Raw genomic sequence first — 17,707 nt, forward strand, 5'->3', positions numbered from 1 at the left:
GCAACATGGCCTGGGCACAATAATAGTGTATTAGTGGTGGTTTTATACAGGACCATCCATACATCATTCTGCTTTATTAGTCGCTCGGCAATGCTCTCCCAGTGTGGGGCAAAATTAATAATAATAATACTTATAGCCCTGGCCGGGCCTCCCCAGCCACTCTGGGCAGCTTCCAACAAGATAATAAAAGATCAAACATTAAAAACTTCCCTAAACAGGGCTGCCTTCAGATGTCTTCTAAAAGTCAAATAGATGTTTATTTCCTTGACATCTGGCGGGAGGGCGTTCCACAGGGTGGGTGCCACTATCCAGAAGGCCCTCTGCCTGGTTCCCTGTAACTTTGCTTCTCACAGTGAGGGAACCACCAGAAGGCCCTCAGAGCTGGATCTCAGTGTCTAGGCAGAACACCACCCTCGAGACATTTGTGCTGTAAAAAAAAAAAGTTATGGGCATGCACTAATTGGAAAAGAAGCAGTCCATCCGCTCCTTCCTTTTTTGCAGGTGCAGATAGCATTGAAAGGAGGATCGGGTATAACTGCCCCAATAACATCCCAAGCACAAATTGCAGGGCTTTAAGTGCGGCTGCCCCTGTTCTATGGAAGTGCCCAGGGACAGGTGGCCAATAACTGCATTTCCTGGAAACAATTAAAGACATCCCCCCCCCCCGTTCCAACAGGCTTTCCCCAGCTGGACCAATGTGGGTTTTCCATGAGCTTGTCAGGCTTCCGGTCATGTTTTAAATGTACCTTTTGTGGTTTTAACTGCTTTGAATTCTCTTATATGCAAATTGCCAAGAGGCAGTGGTTTAGAAGGCAATTAATAACTCAGTGACGACGATGATGATCAATAATAACAATAAGAGAGGAGAAGGTCCAAGGGCAGCACTTGTTTCCTCTTGAAGGGAGAGATAACCAGAGGCTTATGGTCTGTCTGTTAATATTTTGAGTTTATTTATAAATGTACAAGTTGAACACAGGTGGAGGCAGAGCTTAACCCTCTTACAAGCAGCAAATGCTACCATCCCACATCAGACTGCTAGAGAGGCAGCCCTCAAAATAGTACTTTCCTGAGTTCAAAGATCTCTTCTGAGTCCCAGTCACTAACTGCGGCTTCTCTCCCCAACACGGACCTTCCATAACTTGAGGGAATAGGGAAGGTATGCTGCATCACCCAATCTCTCCTGGGTTTCTCCTGTTTAGAACATATTCTTGTCTCAAGAGGCCGTCTTCTAAGATTTGGCTCCTGCTGAGAGACCATTTCCTGAACAAAACGAGCTATGAACATTCCTCTGACAAGTCTGAGACTCTGGACAGGTATTGCGTTAAGGTAAACCCCCAGGATAGCTGTGTTCAAAGCAATCTGCTAGAAAACACATGATAATATTCAGTAAGAGTAGATTAAATGGGCCCCTGAGCAGCTGCAGAGTGCGTTTACCTCACCACCGAGAAACGATAGAGAGTCCCACAGACAAAGCTAGGGAGGGGCCTGGAGACCAAGTCCTGTGTGAGAAGGCAGATAGGTACCTGGCCACTGTGAGAACAGTAATGCTGGACTAGATAGATGGGCCTTTGGCCTGATCCAACACAACTTTTCTTACATTCATTTAGGCCAGGGTTTCCCAAACTTGCAACTACAGCTGTTTTTGGACTACAACTCCCATCATCCCTAGCTAGCAGGACCAGTGGTCGGGGTGATGGGTATTGTAGTGACAAAAACCAGGTGAAAACCCACGTTTGGGAAACCCTGATTTGGGCTCACTCTTCTAGTTCATAGGCAGAGTTTTGTCCCCGCCATCAGCTCACTTCCTTGAGATCTGTGAGCAACTTTTCTGCAGTCCACATCTCTTTACTCTATACAACAGTCTGAATTATGTGAGTTGATCTGTGGAGGAGGGGGCGGTCCGTTGGGCCCTTCAGGCAACTTGGAAACATACCCACCGGGTGAGATTCAAAGGTTCCAAGTGTCAATCTCTCATGCTGGCCAAAGGAAAAGGCTGCTGTTGAGGCACCAAGTTGACTGGCGGTCCATGGGGCCTTTCAGGGGTAGAAAGTGGTGGTGGTGTCTGTTTCTGTGGCAATGGAGCACCTTGCATTCTCCCGGTACGTTGACCACTGCCAGAGCTGCGCTTGGCTGATGCAGCCCAGGTTCTTGAGGAGCCGGAGCAGGTCATTGCGGAATTTGACACCAATGAAAGCGTACAGGAAGGGGTTGAGGCAGCAGCGGAAGCACGCCAGGCCGTACGTCACGTCATTGGCCACATCCATGCGCTTGATGACTTCACATTCGCCATTGGTGTGGTTGAAGGCCGAGATGGTCTCAGCTAGCACGACGCCGTTGTAGGGCAGCTGGAAGAGGACAAAGACCACCATCACGGCGATGAGGACCTTGATTGCCCGGTTCTTCTCGAAGCTACGGGCTTGGAACAAGGTCCTGATGATGACACAGTAGCAGAACGTCATCACTAGGAGAGGCATCAGGAAGCCGAAGAGCATCTGGCAAATCCTGATGCCGGTACTGAAGGCCAGCAAGTTGTGTGCTAGGATGCTACAGCGTGGCTTCTGTTGGTCAGACTCATAGATGCCCCTGTGGACCAGCTCAGGGATGGAGAGGACGAAAGCTAGTATCCAGATGGAGAGGCAGGTGACCTTGCTGGCAAAAACTCTCTGGGACCGGAGGCGGTGGGCTGAGGGGGCCTGGACAATGGCGAAATACCTGTCGATGCTGATGGAGAGCAGCAGCAACATTCCGCTAAAGAAGCTCATCTGGCAGATACAATGGATGGCTTTGCAACCAAACTCCTTAAAGACCCAATACTTTGCTGCGCTGAAGGCCCAGAAGGGGAGAGTCAGCAGGAAGAGGATGTCCGCTATGGCGAGGTTGAGGAGGTAGATATCTGTCATCGTCTTGAGCCTCTTGAAGTAGATGTACGTCACCATGACCAGGCAGTTGCCTGCCAGCCCCACAAAACACACAAGGGAATATACAACAGGTAAGAAAACTGCACGGAATCGCCGGATCTCATCCTTCTTGCAGATGTCTGCATATGCATCGTAGTCAATTGTGAAGTTGTTATTGTAGTCGTATTCAGCTGTCACAGTCTGGCTCATGCAGAGCTAGGAGGCAGATAAAAGAATCAGTTACAACTTGCACACTGGAGGGGATAACATCTCTGCAGCATTTGCCAAGTGACCCCCCCCCCCGAAAAAACCCCATGAAGCAATCTTCAGATCAGGGGGCACATTAATCGAGGAATTATATCTAGGTATAATTGTTTGATTCGCAGTTTAACTATCATGGCTTCTCAAAAGGATCTAGTGGTCTTAGTAGATCACAAGTAGATGTGTGATGCAGCAGCAACAAAAATGCTAATAATATTCTAGGGTGCATCAACAGAAGTACAGTGTCCAGGTCAAGGGAAGTAATAGTACCGCTCTATTCTGCCTTGGCCAGACCACACTAGCAGTACTGTGTCCAGTTCTAGGTGCTACAATTTAAGAAGCTGGAATGTGTGCAGAGGAGGGTGACCAAGATGACCAAGGGACTGGAAACTAAGCCTTATGAGGAATGGTTGAGGCAGCTGGGTATGTTTAGCCTGGAAAAGAGGAGACTGGGAGGAGATATGATAGCCTTCTCCAAATATCTAAAGGGCTATCACATGGGGGATAGAGCAAGGTTGTTTTCTCCTGCTCTGGAGGACAGGACTCAAACCAATGGCTTCAAGTTACAAGAAAGGAGATTTCGACTAAACATCAGGAAGAACTTTCTGACAGTATGACCTGTTCGACAGTGGAACAGTTTCCCTCAGGAGGTTGTGGACTCTCCTTCCTGGGAAGTTTTTAAGCAGAGGTTGGATGGCCGTCTGTCATGGATGCTTTAGTTGAGATTCCTGCATTGTTAGGGGTTGGACTAGATGTCCCTCGGGGTACCTTCCAACTCTACAGTTCTATGATCCTATGAAGGTCTCCTGGAGGTCATTGCCAGGTGAGGGTGCTCTCAGAGCTATCTAGCCACACAGAGACTACACTTCCAAGGATTTCCTGGGATGAGTGGATGCCCACTTTTAAGTCTCTAGGTTCCACATTAGATGAGCAGCCATTCACACGAAAGGCTAAACAGCCTTTAACTGCATTAAAGGCTGTTTAGAAAGTAAATAGGGATGGGGACGGGGGACCATGAGCTCTCCAGATTGGGGAGGGAGGTGCCACAGAGATTGGAGGGTTCATGCCCCAATGCCATCATAGCTAGCCATTCACAGCCAAGAGTTTGATTAATCCTCTTTGTAAAGCCACCCAAGTTGGAAAGGTTCAAATGTGCACCAATGGAAGCTTTTCTTCCAATGCAAGTCGCCAGTATGCTACTTAATAGTTTGATTTCTTTCCCTGTGCCAAGTTACAGGGAACCAGGCAGAGGGCCTTCTCGGTAGTGGCGCCTGCCCTGTGGAACGCCCTCCCACTAGATGTCAAAGAGAAAAATAACTACCAAACTTTTAGAAGACATCTAAAGGCAGCCCTGTTCAGGGAAGCTTTTAATGTTGGAAGCTGCCCGGAGTGGTTGGGGGGACCCAGCCAGATGGGGTATAAATAATAAATTATTATTATTATTATTAATAAGCGAGATGAACTGAAACTGAAGTGAGGACAGCCTTTGTCCTGCTGACTATCTGTGATGTAGATAAAAACCCTACAATAGAGGACTGAGATTGGAGCAAATAAGAGCTACTCTCTGTGTTGCTCATCCCTGCAGCCCCAAGTGGAGAGAGTATTAGAGAAGAGAGTAAACTGTGTGGTCTCAAGAAGAACACTCCGCAGAGGCACTGGTGTGTGTGTGTGTGTGTGTGTGTGTGTGTGTGTGTTGGGAGAACAGAAGTGGGTTCTGTGTTTTGGGGGCAGGCTTATAAGACATCTGTTTGGCTTCCTGTACACACTTCCTTTCAAATATCAACGCTTGGCCCCAATCCAGATTTGGTTTGAAGGGCAAAAGTGTTAAAACGCCCCTGCTCCCCATCAGCTTCCCAGTATGAGCCCCACCATAGTGGCTAATTGTTTAACAAACCTGCTGTGTAAGGACTGAAGACGTGAATAACGTCACACCCGGTTTGACCTTCAGGTCTCTTTCTCTCTGATTGACACTGTAGCACAGTGGTTCTCCATCAGCTAAGTACTGCAGACCCCCTTGTTTTGCAAAAGCCAAGCTACATGGACCCCCTATTTTTGAAAACTATGATATCTCTCTAGTAGTTTTTGTTGTGCAAATGGCGCCACAGATCCCCTGGGTGGGTTACGCCGACTCCCTGGAGTCTGTGAGCCACCAGCTGGGAACCACTTCTGTAAGAACCGTTTTTTCTCCCACCCACCAAGACGGGATGACTTCTACGTAAAGGGAATTTTCAGTATGTGACGTTTGAAAGCATTTTTATTTTGCAGAAATGCCTGCCACCTAACAGGCATATGCTTACAGAAACGAAGCTTTCCAGGAATTGTATAGCCAAGCAAAAATTACATTGCCAGAAAAAGAGGAAATGTATTGCCTAGAAATGTGCTGTTGACACAGACATGCACACAAAATGCACAGGCTAATTTATATTTATAGATGCAAATGCAGAAATAACTACAGTGTTACCTCGGGTTACATATGCTTCAGGTTACACACACTTCAGGTTACAGACTCCGCTAACCGAGAAATATTGCTTCAGGTTAAGAACTTTGCTTCAGGATGAGAACAGAAATCATGCTCCAGTGGCACGGCAGCAGCAGGAGGCCCCATTAGCTAAAGTGGTGCTTCAGGTTAAGAACAGTTTCAGGTTAAGAACGGACCTCCGGAAGGAATTAAGTACTTAACCTGAGGTACCACTGTATTGCCATGTTCATATAGATGTGTTGCATGTCTCTCCATAGAGCAACTCACTCTCACGTAGCTACCTGCTCTGTGCCAGCTCAGTTTGCTGCCCTGGTGCTCCCAGGTGATGGGCAATGCTGGGGCCCCCTCCTGCACTCGCCTCTTAAAGTTTTTTTTTACCTTTAAATTTGACTTTGTCTTGGCACCTTCTCCAATAAAATCATAGAATCGTAGAGTTGGAAGGGACCCTGAGGGTCATCTAGTCCCACCCCCTGCAATTCAGGAATCTCAGCTAAAGCACCTCTGCTTTAAAAACCTCCAATGAATGAATGGGCAAGAGTATTGTTGGCCCAGAAATGGAAGGAAGAAGAAATACCAACGAAAGAAGAATGGCAGATGAAATTAATGGACTACGCAGAATTGGACAAAATGACAGGAAGGATTCGAAACCTGCGGGACCAGAGATTCACAGAAGATTGGAAGAAATATACGAATTATTTGAAGAGCAAGTGTAATCAACAAATTACGCTAGTAGGACCACAAGAAGTTTTGTAAGGAGGAATATATGAAATATTGCAAAGAAGAGAAAGAAGAGAGATATTAGTTAAGATTGGAAAATTTTCAGATGTGATTGATGGAAGTCAAAAAAATTGAATAAGATATAAAAGTATGTTTAATAATTGTTGAAAATGATATGTTAAAAAACTAATAAAAATATTTAAAACAAAATAAAACCAAAAAACCTTCCAATGAATGAGAGTGCATCACCTCCCGAGGAAGACTGTTCCACGGTTGAATAGAGAATTGTCCTCAGTAAAAAGAGGAACATGGGGATCACTAAAATGAGTTTATGACAGGGCTATCAACTTCTGGGAAAAAACAACAACTGATGCAAATCAATGGGGAGAAACAACAACTCTATCTTTAGGGAATGTCTGCCATTTTCAGACGGAACAATAATTCATGACAGCGGTTAAATTTTCGAAAATTGCCACATTTGGGCCTGTGAGATACCAAGGAGGAAATTCTGATTTGGACATGTGAGCGTTGCCTTATGAAGGGTCACGTGCGATTGGTTCATTCCTTTTTGAGGATGTCATCATAGGCAGAAGAGGTTCTCTTTTTCAAACTTGGAGTTTCTGACCCCACATAAGGACAATGTGATGTGCAGTACTTACACCAAAGTTTCCCAACGAAATAAAATAAATGAAGGATGCTTCCTTAGCTACTGGCACAGTTAACTGAGATAGAACAGAATCCTATAGCTGCCTACTTTTGAATTCAACAGGACCTGCTCCCAGGCAGTAGCTGGGTTACGGTTGTGTCTTAGGAACTGAGCTAGAAATCATGTAATTCCTGGTTCAGATCTTATCCCTATCATGAGCTCAGCAGGTGTGGGTGTTAAATGAGCCACTCTTTCTCAGTTCTTTATCTGCAGTATACAGATAATAACATTGATCTCCTGCCAAGGGCTGTTGTATAGAGATTACAGTATTGATAATGTGGGTGAAACACCTTAAAACACTCAGAAAATGCTACATACACGCTAAACATCATTACAAAAGATGTTCCGGGGATGGTGGTGGAAATATTTCAAAAACAAAGGTGTGTCTGCACCAGCTGTTTCACTCACAACAAAAAGCTAACGGCAAAGGTAGTGCATGGAATTCCCCTTTCAAAGGTTGATGGACTCCAGCTCCCATCATCCTTGCTGGTTGGGGCTGATGGGAGTTGGAGTCCAACCCCATCTGGAGGGCACCCCTTCCAATATTCCTGGTTTATGTGATCTATACCTGGTCTTGGACAGCAGTCCAGATTAGTGTCCCGTTGCTGAGTTTTGCCCTGAGAAAAGTACCTATTTCGTTACATGGAACGAATATTTTCTCCACTACATTCCTCATGGTGCTGATCCGACAGCACTAGGGACATGATCCTGCTGGCGAAGTTCAGAATGAGAAGATTGTGCGTGACTAAATCTAACGGAGAAGAGGCATCAGAACCGCCATTGCAAGTGATATGGTCTGGAGTGCCTATCTGTGAATATATTTACTGGTGGGAAAGTATATACTCATTTATTTATATTTCGCCTTTCCTCCAAGAAGCTCAAGGTAGCATATATGGGGCTGATACCCTGGGCGACCAGGGTTCAAATCCCCACTCAGCCACATGAAGCCCAGTTGGGCAACCCAGTCAGATGGGTGGGGTACAAAAAAAGAAAAGTATTGTCGTCATGATCATCTTGGGCCAGTTGCCATCTTTTAGCCCTGCCTCACAGGGTTGCTGGGAGGATAAAATGGCGTGGAGGAAAAGTGAGATAGAAATGCAAGAATAAATTAAGAAAGCAAGCTGAGAATGCTTGGGGAATTCAAGTTATGTGAATTGAAATGCCCTGATTCTCACTTCCTAGACGTAGGTGTAGATTGTTGTTGTTGTTGTTGTTTAGTCATTTAGTCGTGTCCGACTCTTTGTGAGCGCATGGACCAGAGCACGCCAGGCACTCCTGTCTTCCACTGCCTCCCGCAGTTTGATCACATTCATGCTGGTAGCTTCGAGAACACTGTCCAACCATCTCGTCCTCTGCCGTCCCCTTCTCCTTGTGCCCTCCATCTTTCCCAACGTCAGGGTCTTTTCCAGGGAGTCTTCTCTTCTCTTCTCATGAGGTGGCCAAAGTATTGGAGCCTCAGCTTCAGGATCTGTCCTTCCAGTGAGCACTCAGGACTGATTTCCTTCAGAATGGATCAGTTTGTTCTTCTTGCAGTCCATGGGACTCTCAAGAGTCTCCTCTAGCACCAGAATTCAAAAGCATCAATTCTTCGGCGATCAGCCTTCTTTATGGTCCAGCTCTCACTTCCATACATCACTACTGGGAAAACCATAGCTTTTACTATACGGACCTTTGGTGGCAAGGGGATGTCTCTGCTTTTTAAAGGTGTGGATTAGGGCTTCATTATCCTTTGGATTTTGCATTGCTTGGGATTTTGTGATGCTATTCATGGCATTAAGGGAGGGGGAAGCAACTCCCCAAAAGCATGTGTATTTCTGACTAAAATACCTCAAGAAAGGTGTACTGCGAGATAAAATATGTATCAGCTAGGTACTTCGTCATAAAGCAGTATTTCAATACAAATTTTAGCGCAGATTAATGTGGGGAAATGGTGGGAAAGACTTAGGAACAAACATATGCAAAATTGACATGAACCCAAACCAAAAATCCATCCATCCCTTGGCACACCAATCTTTGGCAGCAGAGAAGTAACCATAAGGAAGGTCATGATGAGTTCTGTCATTGTGCTAAACCATAATTGGCACAAGCCATGGTCTGTTCATGCACTTCAAACCATGGTTTCTGATTCAGGTTAGCTGGCCTCTCACAAACTATGGTCTATCAGCTCAGACATCATACCAAACCATAGCTAAGTGTCCATCATCCTTTGTTTAACTTTGGCATGATGTATGCACTCTTAAGATAACAGGTTTTAAAAGCCTGTTTAGTGGTCAAAAGCTCTCCCTCCACTTAGAAAAGGGTGATTCCAAATCCCTCTGCCACTTGTGGGTGACCACAGCATGTGATCTGTGATTCATGTCTTTACAGTCCCTTGCTATGTCACATGGGAAGCTTGGTGTGTGTTTCCCTGACATTTGCATTGGAAAGTCCAGACAATGAAAACAACACACTGGGGTTGCCCATTTTCAAACGTGGAAGAGGCATGATATTCCAGGACTGAGTCTGAGCAGTGCTGGAGATGGAGAAGGAACAGGGTCAGTGGGAAGCGGGGTTGGAGAAAGGGACAGGAACTACTGGGGACTTTGCTAGTGTGTTTTGTTGCAAAAATAGCAAGGAGAGAGAGCAAAAGATTGGGGAGAGGGATCTGTAGTGAGGGAGGGAGGGAGAAGGGGTATGTACTGCACACATGGCGGGTGTGAGGAGTGGCAGAGGTGCAGAGAGAAAGAACCGCAGCGGGTTGGGAGGCGAACCGGCCACACAAAGTTTAAAAGGGAAAACACACCGAGCTCTGAGGCCTGCAAGAAAACCTTGCGGTGGGCTTGTGAGCGAGGGCTCCTACCACATCCTGTGGGTGGACCTGCAGAAGGAGCATCGCCCAAAGAGAAAGAAAAGAGAGGCAGCCCACCACAAAACACCTCCACCCTCTCCCTTGAATGTGTGTGTGTGAGAGAGAGAGTGAGAGAGAGCCTGTATGAAAGTGAGAAAGATGCGAGAATGAGGGAAAGAGGAGCTCCAGAGTCAACCTCAGTTCACAACTTAGCAACACGCCTTTCTTCAGAGGTGGGGATAAAATGCGCCTTGAGATGGTTGCCCAGGAGGATGGGAAAAGCTGCCCCTTTTCCATTTCCCATTTTTCCAATCTAAACTTCAGTTCTCTACATTTTGGCAATAATAATAATAATAATAATAATAATAATAATAATAATGTATTTATTTATACCCCACCCATCTGGCTGAGTTGCCCCAGCCACTCTAGGCAGCTTCCAACTCATATAAATAATAATAAAAAAGTCAAACATTAATAGTAACAATCTGATCCGATATTTAAAAAATCACAATAACTTTAAAAATAAACAACTTATATCCAATTAAGCGATATTCAGTAACCCATTGGAATTCAATAGTAAGCAGTAAAATTAAACACCAGCAGATAGTAATTAAACACTTTACACTTATCAATTACAATAAAGAATTACTAATCTATAACCAATAAAAATAGTCCTCATGAAAATTCACCAGCGTTTTAGCGCAGATTTCTCCTAATGAGCACATTCTTGGGTATGCGGTTTTGCTAATTTTTGCAATGCCCCCTAAAATCATTCATCTCTGTAGGTTATGTTTTAGTAATGTATGCACCCACCTGCACACTTGACTTGAGTATATGCATTTTTGTACGCATTGCTTGGCTGGAGAACGGTTTGGCAAGATTCTGAGAAGTGTGGATTTCAAAGGATGGCTGTGGTTTGGTGCATGCGTCTCTGCAGAGCATGCGGTCCAGCTAGGCTCGCCTTTAAATGCAAGCTGAATCAAAGTTCTATTGCCCGGTGGCCATTTGCCAAACACCCTGAACCTTTAATCCTTCCCATTGCCCAACTTCTTCCCTTTACTGACATGGGAAGGTGGAGCAAGGGAACATGCAACAGACCCTGTATCAAATGACTTCACCCCATCCCACAGCAGCAGTGCTCAAGGGACACCGGCCGTTTGGGTCAGCTCCTTACCTGGAAAAGGAGAGGCAAGTTCAAGACGATGACCGCTCTCAGCTTTTTATCTAGAGGAGGGAAACACAATGCACACAGTGACACAGAAAGCGGCTGGGACAACACAGAAGAGGACATGAAGAGAAGGCAGCCTTGCAAATTTAAGTGACGGCTGAAATATCGTGGTCTTTCAGCAAAGTTGTTCATGCCCACTCTGAAATGCTTATAGAAAAGGCTGCAATGAGGACAGATCATGCGTTAGGTGTGATAAACAGGGCTGTGATTTGGGATTTATTTTCGTAGAGGGGAGCAGGTGGTTTCTAAGGTTCAAAAGTGGTTTCACTGGATGGCTGTTTCAAAGGGGGAGTTGTAGACGATGGCTGCACCATCACTCCAGGCAAATTATATTGCTGGCAGGTGTGCCCCTGTTATAGCTGCTGCTTCCCCCAACCCCTACTCCCCCTCCGCCTCAAGGATGGCAGTTGCAAGGCCAGAGTTGGCCCTAGGGTAGCAGTTGCTGACACCTATCCTATGGTCGCCAAAGCTTGTGACCATAAGACAGGAGGCTTGGAAGTCCAAAACTGCACTTTGCATTGTGCCCAGAGGACTACAAAAAGCTGTTCCGAAAGCAGCTTCCCAAGCAAGCATGAGCTCTGCATCATCTTATCTAAAGCAGTTTGCCCAGTTCATTCCTTATTCCCCCCTTTGTGATTTATATTATTATTATTATTATTTACAACAGAAAACAGAACTGACATCATTCAAACCAATGTTGCTGGGGGAAAATACATATATGTTTATTTTTCCTATCAAAGTGGCATCTCATTCAGAAGTATGTGCCATTGAGCATGCACAGAAAGCCTCACTTATCACTGAGTGTGTAGGTCCTTAGAGATTAGGGTCTTCCTGTTCAGAAAAGATAGTCTGAGCCTCTATACCCTCTGGCTTTAGAAATGAGGGTGGGGTGGAGTTTATCACTTTTAACAGAAGAGGTTTTTAACATGAATAAATCAAAACACCACATTGTGGTCCTTTCCTCTGTCTTGTATTTTGAAATTTGGGCTTCTTTTAACAGCTGTACTGGGAGCCAAGGCAAGGCAGTAAGTAGCACATTGTGTTCATTGAAACACACACCTTCCAAGGAAGGAGAGATGGCAGGGCTTTTAAACCTGACCCCCCCTTCACTTGGAAGCCCTTGCCCCCATTCCCAGATGGGCGTCTGAGCACAAGGCTGCCATCGTTTAATGGCAAGCCAATTCTACTCTGCACATGCCCAGAAACACACTGCCATGGTGATTGTTCCCTAGTAGATTTGGAGCTAGAAACAGGTTCAGAAGCTAGCTTCTGACTCAATTTGAACCCTGAAGTTGAGGTTGAGAGAGGACTTACCTCTGTCCATGGCCTTTTGCTAACTTGCCACGTAACCAGACAATGACAGCTAGTGAAAGGGAGCTTAGAATGATACTATGCGAAGAGCAATTTATAGGAACTTCCTTTCTTTCTTTTTTTCTTTTTGGCTCAGCCCTCATACCCTTGCAAGGACGGAGCACATGATGCGTTGCGCTCAGAGGCAGAGATTTTACTTGCTGTTCCTTCTCCTGCCTGGAGCACAGCCTCACTGAGGAGGCCCTTGATAGCCTCAGGTGTTTCCTGCTGCCCTGAGAGAATGCAGATGGCCCAAGTGATAAGGAGATCTTTGCCCTTTTCGAGAAGAACAACCTGCAGAATGAATTGTTGCAAGTCATCCTCTGGCAAAGGGTGAAAAATGGCTTTCTCTGTGGTCTCCGAGGAACAGGTGTCATATATATTTATATTCTTACGAGCCCCCGCTTTTCACCCAGGAAGGCCCACAAAGCACGCAAGGACCACCAGAGGAGGGGAAGCACCCCCTGCAATAAGTAACTTGCCTTTGTCCCCAAACAGAGTTTTCTTTCTTCCAGGAACCAAACATTGGACAAAAAGGCACGCTGCCCACTTCTGTGCCCCTCTATCTATTTTTCTTGGTGCTGCCGCAAAGTGACTTCCAGAAGAAGAATAAAGCAATACCAAAAAACAAACAAACAAACAAACAAACAACAACAACAACAACAAACGAGATTAAAGACAAACCCAGGGCACATGAAAACACCATCCTGCACCATCTAGGTCAGGTTTATGCCTCATAAGGATGAGCAAATCTGTTCGAACTTTACTGAGATCTGTTAGGAGACTCCTATTCCCTTCCCAGAATTACAATTCCCAGCATTCCCTCTGATTGTTAAGCCACTTTAGAAATCGTAGCTCGGGGCGGGGGAGGGAACTAGGTGCCTCCCCGCGACTCTCAGTGTTAAGTTGTGGGTGAACATATCAGACAACACAGCGATTCTTCAAACAGCTCTTTTTTATTCACAGGCCAGAACAGAACTGCACTGAAGGGTTTAGCCAGCCTGCTTATACAGTGGTACCTCGGATTACATACGCTTCAGGTTACATACGCTTCAGGTTACAGACTCCGCTAACCCAGAAATAGTGCTTCAGGTTAAGAACTTTGCTTCAGGATGAGAACAGAAATCGTGCTCCGGTGGCGCACTGGCAGCAGGAGGCCCCATTAGTTAAAGTGGTGCTTCAGGTTAAGGACAGTTTCAGGTTAAGTACGGACCTCTGGAACGAATTAAGTACTTAACCCGAGGTACCACTGTATAGAGCTCCACTCCAACACAACTGTAACCACTTTCTGTAACTATCCAATCACTGAACGTCACTTTCAATCCCTTATTTGCATATGTGGACCTGAGTGAAAACTATCTACAGTATCTCCCTGCTGACCCAGGGTGAGAACTTCAGTACATAACACTCAGCATCCCTTAACAAACTACAGCTCCCAGGATTCTTTGGGGGAAGTTGTACATTTAATCAACATAGTTAAAGCAGCAGAAGTATAAGAAGCAAGGCCAGTAGAAGAAAAGCAACTCAGGTAACATATCAAAGGCTTCGGGAACTGGAAATGCTTTTGCCTGGATTAAAAAAGGTCTCAAGTAGGGATTTATTGTGGCATTGTATGCACTGTGCCTTGCAGTTATTTTTTAAAATCATAGTTTAATAATTATTGTAATTGTTGAGAGTGAATTTCTATTTAATTATCATTTGATGATCTTTTGAGAGTTAGTTTTATTTCTGTTATAAGAAGGTCTCAGATACAGAATAAATGTTCATAAATGTACAAGGCAAACACATACATAAGTATATGTCAGAGACGTGGCTGAATCGAAAGCCTGGGATGTGTCTGACTCTGGAGATGAAGGAATGCCAATACAGAGGGAGCCAGAGTCTGACTCTGGAGACAAGGGATTGCAGCCACAGATAGAGCAGGAGTGGGTTAGTTTAGCCCTCCTTCATCAAGAGTTCCCTGACTCAGATAGAGCAGCAGACCCGGAAAGATCACAGGCAGAGGGGGGGAGGAGATAGACGGCATTGAGGGGCTTGCTATGCAACCAGGAGGGAGGCAGCATTTAGATGGCTCTTCATTTGAGAGCGGGGGGGGGGGAGTCTACCCACCTTCTCCCCAAAGCAGAAGAGTTGAAAGGGTTAAAAGAGAGAAAGGACTGGACTTTGGCACCCTTCATGCTGCAAAAGGGGCAGAGACTCATAGATAAGAGTGGCAGGCCCAAAACTACTCTCTGGATGTTAATTGTAAATAAACGTACCATAAAACTGCCAGAGACTCATTAATTCTTATCGAAGCTTGCTTGCCTGCCTGAGATCATTACAGTACATAAACCATGTGTCTGAAATAGCACAGGAGAGCAATCCTGAAGCCATTTTGACTCTCCCAAATTGACCTCAAATATTTCTCTGCAAGGAGGAAGGAAACGGGAAAAGCTTTACAATTGTATTTGGAATGTAGGGGCTTACATTTCCCTGCAAAAACAGTCTGGCAAGTATATGTTAAGCTGAGCAAACTATCAATATGTGTAAGAGATTCAGGAACTAAAGTATTTACCATCTCAAAGGAATGGCCAGGCTACCCAGGAAATGCAATCAAGTAAGGCATTATCAGGTATCCTGGCAGACAGGAGAGAAGCAACACTCAGAATTCTGCTGGAGACCGCCTCCTTCTGTGATGTTTTGGGCAGGGGCATAGGAAAGGGGGGTGGAGGGTCCGGGCTGCCCCAGGTGCCATCATGGAGGGGGGTGACAAATTATCAAGGAACAATTACTGCCCTACTAGGGCGGTTCATTAAAAACCTTTTTTTGAAAATGCCTGCTGCAAAGGTCTTATCTTACTACACTAGGGATTATATAGCTATATATGAAATTTCATGCATATCAGTTAATATCTTGGCCTTCCTCCACGAAAAAAGCTGTTTACTTGGCCGTTTTCCTATGTCGTAAAGGCCGAAATTTCCCCAAGGCTGGATTATTTACTTCTGTGTGCTGTGTGCTTGTGTATCTGTATCTCCCTTGTATCTGCATAGGATTGCAGCCCATCTTATGCACTGTCGGCTCGGGAATAAGTCCCACTGATCATGATGAGACTAGATTGCTGCTGTGCAGTCCTGTTTCTTAAATAAATGTTTTCCTTTTCAGATAATACAGAGCATGGTGAAGTCATAATAAAGAAAACCGTCCCCTTCAGTAGTTTCAAGCACTACTACAGGTTCCACATAATATCTGTACTGCATTGTTGACTGTGACAGCACCTGCACTTTGGAACTCTCTGCCTATTGCAACAAAGCACGTGCCTTTGCTAGACTCTTTTCAGGCACCTGCTAAAAGCATTCTTCTTTAGGCAAGCAGACCTAGATGCTTAGGAAGTTGAAGTGATTTTAATCTTAATATTTTAGCTTTTGTATGTTTTAAAGTAGGATTGTTAATTTTTCTTGATTTTACTGCTGTGTTTTGTTTTTTTTTGGTAAACCATTTTGCAGGTTTTTAAAAATAAATTTTATTAAATAAATAAACAATAAATATAAATAAAATAACACAAGCAAAAACACAATCCACCCTGTAGATTGAAGTATCTGTCCATAGTTGCCTACTTGTTTTCAGAGGCCCAGAATCCATATTCCTTTGTAAGAAAATATGAAATAACATAAAACCATTTTTGCAGGCAAAAATATAAATTAGAAAAAATCAATTGTGTGTGTGGGGGGGGGGGGTGACAAGAAATTTTCTGCACCGGGTACCACCTGACCTTCCCATGCCTCTGGTTTTTGGGGGTGGTATAGGGTGGGCAATTTCAAAATTATTTATAGGGGCTTGCACACCATTTTTCTGGGTCTCTCTTACCTCCTTGCAAAGAGGGGAGGGAACTCTGTTGCAACAGAAAAATAAAGATCTGCCTTGCCTCCACCCGTTCATCTTTGACCGATCATGGACTTAAGGGACTCGGTCCCTTGGGGAGTTGGGCAGCAAAAGCCAAACCCCCAATTTTTTCTATAACATTCCCTCAGGGGATTCTGGGCCCTGTAGTTTACCCCTCACAGAGTTACTATTCCCAGCAACCCTTCACAAACCACAGCCACCAGAAGTCTTTGAATTTGTTTCAAAGCTATGGCGTGTTCACCATCAACACTTTCAGAGTCTCGCCTGGTTTAGATGAAAAGGAGAAAGAGGGCTTAAGTTTCATCAACATGCTGATGACTCGTATTCACTCCAAATCCCCAGACAACTTTGCTCACTGTATGTATATGTGTGGGAGAACTGGGGGCGGCAGTTTTCAGGTAGAGAGAGAGAGAGAGAGAGAGAGAGAGAGAGAGAGTGTTTTGTGGTTGCCATGTGAGAATCAGCCTTGGGAGTGGGGCACAGAGGTATGCCGTAACTTTGGGAGAAATGACAGTGCCCTTCATGACTAGCCCTGTAGGTCCGCATGCGTCTTCCTTAGCTCTCACGGCCTCCGTTTACGGCAGGTTTATTTGGGCAATTGGTATACCACTTCATGTTTCGAAAGAAAACCTCTAAGCAGTTTGCACAATCTTAAAAAAACACCACGAAATAAAATATGACAAAATTCGCACTCTAGAGGGGCACAGATATCGGGATGAGTTATCTTCTAAAATATAAACTGAAACAACAAACACAGGGGGACCATAAAAACCATGAGCAAATCCGAAATACGGCAGAGGCAGCTAGCCCTCCTTCACCACACGCAAAAATGTGTCTACAGAGGTAACAGCAGCACCCTCACTTTTGCCACTGTTGCCCCAGCTTAAAGATGAGGCACTAAAAGATGAGGCAAAATCACACGTTCCTCCACAAAAATGGGTAACCATGGGGCAATTATTGTGTATCTTAGTGTGGCCCACACTAAGCAAGCGGTTTGTTTGCTTATTTATATTAGACCCCTCCCCTTTAAACCCCCCATCTTTTGCAACAAGCTAGTTTGCTTAGAATAAAACAATATGTGTTAATTACTTTCAAGGACCTTTGAGGACTTGAACAGTTACTTAAATTTAGCCATTGCAGCAGCAGCAGGAGGAAAAAACCTCAACCTCCTCAGGGGAAAGGCCATGAAGGAAGACCCTTTTCACCTTGCTCCCTGTGGAAAGCATGGCTACAGAGAGTGTCCCGTGAGTGATTTTACCAGCTCTCCTTGAAAATTTGCTTCAGGTGATTGCTATCGCTCTGCACGGCTGCGGCCTGATTTGCCCTTTTCTTTATCTGTTAAATGCGGAAAGATTCATTCAAT

At 45.0% G+C, this 17,707-nt stretch overlaps 1 protein-coding gene across 3 annotated transcripts; it reads right to left on the reverse strand.

The window, feature by feature from the left end:
• Window positions 1-927: 927 nt before the first annotated feature.
• Window positions 928-16,790, reverse strand: CCR7 (C-C motif chemokine receptor 7). 3 transcript variants are annotated; one of them, XM_081886392.1, is made up of 3 exons: window positions 16,309-16,790; window positions 11,062-11,111; window positions 928-3,113 (listed from the first exon to the last, which is right to left on the reverse strand). In XM_081886392.1, exon 3 carries the CDS (start codon window positions 3,105-3,107, stop codon window positions 2,037-2,039), a length of 1,071 nt encoding a protein of 356 aa, XP_081742518.1. In that variant the 5' UTR covers window positions 3,108-3,113; window positions 11,062-11,111; window positions 16,309-16,790; the 3' UTR covers window positions 928-2,036. The 3 variants fall into 3 exon arrangements, with proteins under 3 accessions (XP_081742518.1, XP_081742517.1, XP_081742516.1); XM_081886391.1 differs by lacking the exon at window positions 16,309-16,790 and adding an exon at window positions 12,430-12,592; XM_081886390.1 differs by lacking the exon at window positions 16,309-16,790 and having other exon boundaries at window positions 11,062-11,432.
• Between the last annotated feature and the right edge of the window lie 917 nt (window positions 16,791-17,707).

This window comes from Podarcis melisellensis (genome assembly GCF_964234715.1).
Source record: "Podarcis melisellensis genome assembly, chromosome: 13".
NCBI lineage: Eukaryota > Metazoa > Chordata > Lepidosauria > Squamata > Lacertidae > Podarcis > Podarcis melisellensis.